Source organism: Prionailurus bengalensis, chromosome B2 (genome assembly GCF_016509475.1).
Source record: "Prionailurus bengalensis isolate Pbe53 chromosome B2, Fcat_Pben_1.1_paternal_pri, whole genome shotgun sequence".
Taxonomy (NCBI): domain Eukaryota; kingdom Metazoa; phylum Chordata; class Mammalia; order Carnivora; family Felidae; genus Prionailurus; species Prionailurus bengalensis.
Window position 1 is genome coordinate 2,653,058 of NC_057349.1, and position 8,093 is coordinate 2,661,150.

The 8,093-nt window shown below is 39.2% G+C and overlaps 1 protein-coding gene across 1 annotated transcript; it reads left to right on the plus strand.

Moving 5' to 3' along the window:
- Positions 1–3,539: 3,539 nt before the first annotated feature.
- On the plus strand, positions 3,540–4,493 carry LOC122489103 (putative olfactory receptor 2B8). Its single transcript, XM_043590618.1, is given in 1 exon segment — positions 3,540–4,493. A coding segment is annotated over 1 exon segment (954 nt).
- Positions 4,494–8,093: the final 3,600 nt, after the last annotated feature.

An 8,093-nucleotide genomic window follows, 5' to 3' on the forward strand; every position in this document is an offset into this window, starting at 1 on the left:
GTTGTAGCCCTGAGGCTGTGGAAATCTTGCCCCCGCTTTTTCAGGATTCATTCAGGAACCAGATAAGGCAGCTTGTTCATGTCAAATATATCAGTGAATGTTATTTATTTGAAATGCCTTAAATAGAGACATTATCCTGTGATCCTTTAAGATATGTAGTGTGCATAGACTAGTATCTAGTCTTGTGGACATATGTATTCTTCCACTAAAACTTAGAATTTTATGTCAGCATTGAGCTATTATGGTAATTGGAAATTCCTACCTTATCACCTCATGTGTGTTAGTACTAAGTATTTAACCTCTCACATTTGATTCAGTTCTCTTAATTATTATTGGAACATTGCGTTCTTCTGACATGTCATTTAAATTATATACTTTTTGATGTGAATTATTACATAGAATGGCAATGTCTTTGTTTTGTAGGTTCTGTGTAATTTTATTTTCACTAATAACCTTTCTTTCTCTGCATATATACTCTGTGCTTTTTTCAAGTATTTATCTCTCATATGCAAAGTCATAATATAGGTGTAGTCTATCACTGGACTTTCCTGTACCGTTTCATATCATGATAGTTGCTAGGGACCCATACGTTGCTCCTGTGCCCAGGAAGGATGTGTTCAATATTTCCAGCCAGTTTCAATTATGTAGTTTTCCAGATGAATCCATCCCTCTTACTGCAATGAGTCATTTGATGGTACCAAACAGATGATGGTTCCTAGTCTAATTTCACCAGTCTTTAAATATGGTAAGAAGGAAATGAAATGCAATTTCCCATTAACCGCAGGGGACACATGTCCTTTCTCTTGGAAGATTGCTCTGTGTGGTGCACAAGCTTTAAGAGGGGTTGATGTGGAGAAGGGGAAGAGGAAGGAACAGAGTGACCTAAATCAACAGAACATTCTCGTGAGAATCGATGGGAGAACGCATTTCGCAGCCTGATCTGCCCCATGTCTGGAGTTACTAAAGGATATTAATTTTCCTGAATTTTATTGAGAAAAAGAATAGAAGAAAATGGTAGACTATGATATGAGTGCTGTAGTTCCCTCCCCGCGTGCTCTCCCCACGACACTGGGAGCAATTGTACCACACAGGGACAATGACATTCTTGTGTCTGCTTCAGTGCGCATCTCCTTTGTCTGATATTTTATTTTTTAACTGAAAATCATAATCATTTTTGTACCTGTCAGATAGATAGCCATTATGTATTCTTACACACACACACACACACACACACACACACGATCCTGGAAAGCGGCAAATCATACGTACATGTTCATCTCACCAGGATTTTATCTTTTCTCAACTTTCTTCTTTGTCCTTATTGACATAATATTGTTAACATATATCATTAGTTTATTCTAAAGCTGCAGTAGCATATTGGTGTTTTCTTGGGGTGAGTTTACATTTTATTTTTGGCCTTCTTCACTTTGGTAGTGTTTCCTTTATCAGACACATTAAAAGTTTGTGGGCAATTATTTCAAGTAAATGTATCAATATCTGTGTGTGTGCCTATGAAACTCAAGCATGGTTTGTTTTTATTTGTTCTTCTGAGCAGATGTTAGTCAGAGGACACGTTTTGTTGTTGCACATTTAGACTGTCACAAATAACTGTATAATTATTACTTTTAAGAAAAATTTTCTGCATAGATTTTTTGTGTGGAGACCACTGATCATATGTTTATACATAATTAAAGAAGGTATAATATAGTGTCAAATACCAAATCCTCCCTCCAAATATTATGAATGTTTTATGCCCTTTTTGTACCTGTTTCTTTCACACATCAATGGGTCCTCCCCCAAAGCTGAATCATATTTTAAAGTCTTAGAAGAATTAAACATGCACAGTATGCCCAACCATTTGAATATGATACAACTGAAGGACTCATTTTCTGATGCCTCTTAGGTCAGAACTATTCATCTTCTTCCGTTACAGTAAGCATTGGATGAAAATGGTCATCACCCAGCCTCGAAGCTGGCAATATGTTTGGTCCAGTGTCACTAACTCTGCAAGGTAGTTCCCAGAAAGGTGATGATTGACATAATGTGGACAGATGTCTGAGATTTTGTATAATACCAAAGTATTGGTTTCTTTATATCTTTTCTTATTCTACTATAAGTGTTGCATTATAGTTCTATGACCCATCATTGTTTTGAGAATGTATCTGTCTTTATCTCTGTGTCTTTATCTCTTTATTTATTTTATCACAGGGACTGATGTAACACATGACAGGTTATACATAATTACATGGTTGGATAGCTTTCTAAAATGTTTATTCTGATTAAGATGTCGGTAAGGAATAATCCTAACTGTTTCAGGAATTTTAAGAAATGTAATTGGTAATATGTGAAATGGAAATCTGCAGAAGGAAGAAGAAAGTGTTGGTCAATGGATTTTAGAGTTCTGATTCCAGCTGGTTCTGCATGGCCAATGAATTTTCAGAGTTCCTGTTAAATTCGTACGTTCATTGAAGCAGTTTTCAGGCAAAAGTTGAGCACTGTAATTGAATGGTGGTTTTTCAGGTTCTCTCTGATTGTTTAATTGTTTTAGTAATACAAAAAAAAAAACACAAAACAAACAAACAACTGTGTCTTTCCCAAATATAATACATTGTTAGACAGGCAATACTGCCAAAATATTTATACAGAAATAGTGGTGAGATTTTGAATGTAATTGAATTCTTCGTATAAGTACATCCTACGTTGTAAGTTCCTATGTCAGAATGCCTGTACACGTTAAGTTATATATACATACATATCTACATACGTATGTATGTAGATATACATATATTTTTATTTTATGTATTTTAATGTTTATTTTATTGTTTATTTATGTTTATTAATATTTATTTTATCTTAATGTTTATTTATTTATTTTGGAGAGAGAGAGTGGGGGAGCAGGGAAGGTGCAGAGAGACGGAGAGAGACAGAATCTCAGGCAGGCTCAGTGCTGTCATCAAAGAGCCCGACACGGGGATCAAACCCATGCTGCATGAGATCATGGCCTCAGGTGAAATCAACAGTCGGATGCTTAACCCACTGAGCCACTTACATGCCCCCATTATTATATTTCATTACATGCGAGGTGTGTGCAAATCCAGTTGTGCAGAATCAGGAGACACATATTTGTATTAACATCTCTCCTTCTCTCTGCATCTCTTTCTGATTCTTTCTGAGCTCTTCCTCTTTTCCCTTATACATTTTATAGAACTTTAAGTTTGGAATGTACACACATTTTTACCGTACTTCAAGTTCTAGTAAGTACAGACTGATACACCTTATATTCCTTTGACTGATGCAAACAAAATGTCCATTATTTCACTTTTCTCATATTAAATATTAATAATTAACTTGTGGTTATAATGTGAAACTATATTGGTATAAGCTATGTCAATTTCAGGGAGTACAGCATTTATTCACGTTATTGCTGATAAATTCCATGCACTTGTCTTTTCATAAGATCATTTCAACCCCCTACCAAGTTGTTTTCTTTTTGAAGATTTCTTTTAAAAATTGCTAAATACTTGATCTTTACAGGAAACATGTGGTAAGAAAAGATGGACCAGAAAAATGGAAGTTCTTTCACTGGCTTTATCCTGCTGGGTTTCTCTGACCGGCCTCAGCTGGAGCGAGTCCTCTTTGTGGTTCTTCTGATCTTCTATCTGTTCACCCTCCTGGGAAACACAACCATCATTGCGTTGTCCCGCCTGGACCCACACCTGCAGACTCCCATGTACTTTTTCCTGTCCAACCTAAGCTTCCTGGACCTGTGTTACACGACCAGCACTGTTCCTCAGCTGCTGGTTCATCTCAGGGGAGCAGACAAGTCTATCTCCTTCGCTGGCTGTGTAGCTCAGCTGTTCATCGCTCTAGGGTTGGGATCCACAGAATGCATTCTCTTGGGGGTGATGGCAATTGACCGCTACGCAGCCATCTGCATGCCCCTGCACTACACAGTGATCATGCACCCCCGTCTGTGCACCCTGATGGCTTCTGCATCGTGGTTCATTGGTTTTGCCAACTCCTCGTTGCAGACGGTGCTCACCTTCCTTGTACCACTTTGTGGGAGAAATAAAATAGAGCACTTCTTTTGTGAGGTCCCCCCACTGCTCAAGCTTGCCTGTGTTGACACCACTGTGAATGAGTCTGAGCTCTTCTTTGTCAGTGTGATCATTCTTCTCATACCTGTGGCATTAATCACGTTCTCCTATGGTCGAATCGTCAGGGCAGTGTTAAGAATAAAGTCAGCTGCTGGACAGAGGAAAGCGTTTGGGACATGTGGGTCCCACCTCACGGTGGTGTCCCTGTTCTACGGCACGGCCATCTATGCTTACCTCCAGCCCAGCAACAACTACTCCCAAGATCAGGGCAAATTCATTTCTCTCTTCTACACCATTGTCACCCCCATGGTCAACCCCTTCATATATACTCTGCGGAACAGGGATGTGACAGGAGCAATGAGGAAGGTGTTCTGTGGGGGCTATGACTCCAGATGACTGGGGGGCAAGACCCTCTGATGGAAGAATTTGAGTTCAGAGTCTTTCTGCTTTTGTGTCCTGCACGTGTCATCCAACATTTCCCCTGAGGACTCTCAAGGGGATTTTCTTATCTCCTTCTTTCGTGCAAGTGAGTGTTCAAACTCTGAGTTCATGGATTCATTGCAGCCTCCAGAGATTCTGATTTAGAGCATCTGCGTCATATTATTTTTTCAAAAACCTCCACAAGATTTTGTTATTTCACTCCCTTTTGGGAGCACTATTTCTTTCCTAATTGCAAACAGACATCTACACACATATGATAAAAACACAGCCAATAAGAATGTGTAACACCGATACAGTGTCAGAAACATTAATATATTAAAGTTGTTTTAATGTTTATTTATTTTGAGAGAGAGAGACAGACAGAGAGCAGAGTGAACGAGAGACAGAGAGCCAAAGAGACGGACAATCCCAAGGAGGAACTGAGCGACCGGCACTGAGTCTGATTAGGGGCTGGAACTCACAAACTGTGACAACATGACCCAAGCCAAAATCAAGATTTGGATGCCTAACTGACTGAGCCACCCAAGCACACCAGAAATATTAATGTTTTAGTATTTTCTAACAATTGCTGGAGGCATATCCCTTTTTCTTGCATTTTGATCATGGCTCTGATAGGAGGTCCATAAGTTGACTGTATCACAGATCTTTGATACAAGTAGGTGGGGCAACAGTGTAAAAAACTTTTAGGTCAAAGAAAAACCTACTAACATCAATCCTGATAAACCCATTCAGATATCAGGCCCTCGTGTGACCTCACAGGTATGACAGTGGTTTTATGTAGCCTTCATGTCACGGAGGGGGAGGGCGTGATGCATACCTGCCAGTGACACTGAGAACTTGAGCTGGTAACACGCCAGGTGGTGCTCACGTGTCATTATGTGCAAAGTCGGAGAAGCACCAATGTACGGTGTGCACGTTGGTGAGATTCAGTGTGTGATCCAACCCGTTCATTAGAAATGACTTTTGGGGACATTATCATGGAGGAACAATACATGACCCAAGTCCTATTTCATATGCTACATGTTTTACCTATAGTAATGCAGGAAAAGTTTTAAAGGGTAAAAGATATTTAGATCCTCTTTTCATACCATTTTCAAATTCTTTTATCCAGGCTTCAAGTGATCAAGGCTTTTATATCTCACATCCTCCAAGGGCCCCATATATTTGAATGCGGTGACATACTATGAAAATATGGGAAATGAATACTACTTCCCAGAAAATCCCATGTTCTGTGCAGATTGCTCAGATTCCCCAGAAGGAAACTTAAACAAAATAAAATTGTATGTTAATTGTAAAAAAAATCGCCATATGTCTTATCTTTACAAGTAGCCATCTCATTATGAAATAACTGTTATACAATTCTGAGTGATGAGTAAGAAATAGAAACATCCCATAACAAGTGAATGTGACATTGTAGTCTTCCTTTTATTTTTTACTTTATTAATCTTTTAAATTGCATCCAAGTTACTTAACGTATGGTGCAGTAATGATTTCGGGAGTAGATTCCAGTAATTTATCCCATAAATGGAACACCCAATGCTCATGCCGGCAAGTGTCCTCCTTAAAGACCCTTGCCCAATTAGCCCATTCCCCTACCCAAAACCCCTGCAGCAACCTCAGTTTGTTCTGTGTATATAAGTCTCTTACGTTTTGTCCCCCTCCCCATTTTCATATTATTTTTGCTTCCCTACCTTATGGTCACCTGTTTTCTGTCTTAAATTGAACATATGAGTGAAGTCATATGATATTTGTTTTTCTTTGACTAATTTTGCTTAGCATGACATACTCTAGTTCAATCCACGTTGTTGCAAATGGCAAGATTTCATTTTTTGAATGCCGAGTAATATTCCATCGTATATATATATTCCATATCTTCTTTATCCATTCGTCTCTCAGTGGACATCTGCACTCTTTCCATACTTTGGCTTTGTCGATGGTGCTGCTATCCACATTGGGGTGCATGTGCCCCTTTGAATCAGCACTTCTGTATCCTTGGGATAAATACCTGGTAGCACTACTGCTGGGTCATAGGGTATTTCTGTTTTTAATTTTTTCAGGAACCTACATACCGATTTCCAGAGTGGCCGCACCAGTTTGCATTCGCACCAGCAGTGCAGGAAGGTTCCACTTTGTACTCTTGCCAATATCAGTTCTCTCATTCTTGGATCATGATCTTTTGCCTGTTTCCTTCTTTTTCTTTTTAAAAAGGTTTTTTAAATATTTATTTATTAGAGAGGGAGGAGGGGCAGAGAGACAGATAGGGTGACACAGACTCTGAAACAGGCTGCAGGAGCTGAGCTATCACCATAGAGCCTGACATGGGGCTTGGACTCATGGACCTTGAGAACAAGACCTGAGCCATCTCCAGAGGCAAAGGAAACAAAAGCAAAAATCAACTATTGATTCATAATGAACTCGAGATAAACAGCTTCTGCACAGCGAAGGAAGCAATCAGCAAAACTAAAAGGCAACCAATGGAATGGGAGAATATTTTTGCAAATGATGTATCAGATAAAGGGATAGCATCCACAATCTATAAAGAACTTATCAAACGTAACACCCCAAAAAACAAATAATCCAGTGAAGAAATGGGAAAAAGACATGAATAGACACTTTCTCAGGATGACTTCACACGTCATGTGACACAAGAGATCTACACTTTGCCTCTTGGAGGTAGAAGGTGAAGGCAGTCACCTTCTTTTCCAAAGAAGACATCCAAATGGCCCACAGACACATGAAAAAATGCTCCATATCACCCATCATCAAGGAAATAGAAAGTAAAACCACAATGAGATATCCCCTCATGACTGCGAGAATGGCTAAAGTCAACACCTCAGGCAACAACAGATGTTGGCAAGGATTTGGAGAAAGAGGATCTCTTTTGCACTGCTGGTGGGAATGCAAACTGGTGCAGCCTCTCTGGAAAATAGTATGGAGGGTCCACAAAAAGTTAAAAATAGAACTTTTCTAAAATACAGCAATTGCACTACTAGGTTGTTATCCAAGGGATACAGGTGTAGTGTGTCGAAGGGGCACATGCACCCCAATGTTTATGGCAGCACCATCAACAATAGCCAAATTATAGAAAGAGCCCAAATATCCATCAACAGATGAATGGATAAAGAAGATATATACAATGGAGTATTACTCAACAATCAAAAAGAATGAAATCTTGCCATGTGCAGCTACGTGGATGAGGGTATTATGCTAAGTGAAATAAGTCAGAGAAAGACAAAATGACTTCACTCATACGAGGAGTTTAAGATACAAAACAGATGAACATAAAGGAAGGGAAGCAAAAGTAATGTAAAAACAGGGAGGAGGGCAAAACATAAGAGACTGGTAAATACAGAGAACAAACTGAGGTTGCTGAAAGGTTGTGGGAGGGGGGATGGGCTAAATGGGCAAGGGGCATTAAGGAAGACACTTGTGACGAGCACTGGGAGTCATGTGTAGGGGATGAATCACTGGGTTCGATTCCTGAAATCATTGTTGCACTATAGGCTCACAATGTGGATGTAAATTAAAAAATATATGTTTATTTTAAAAAGATTT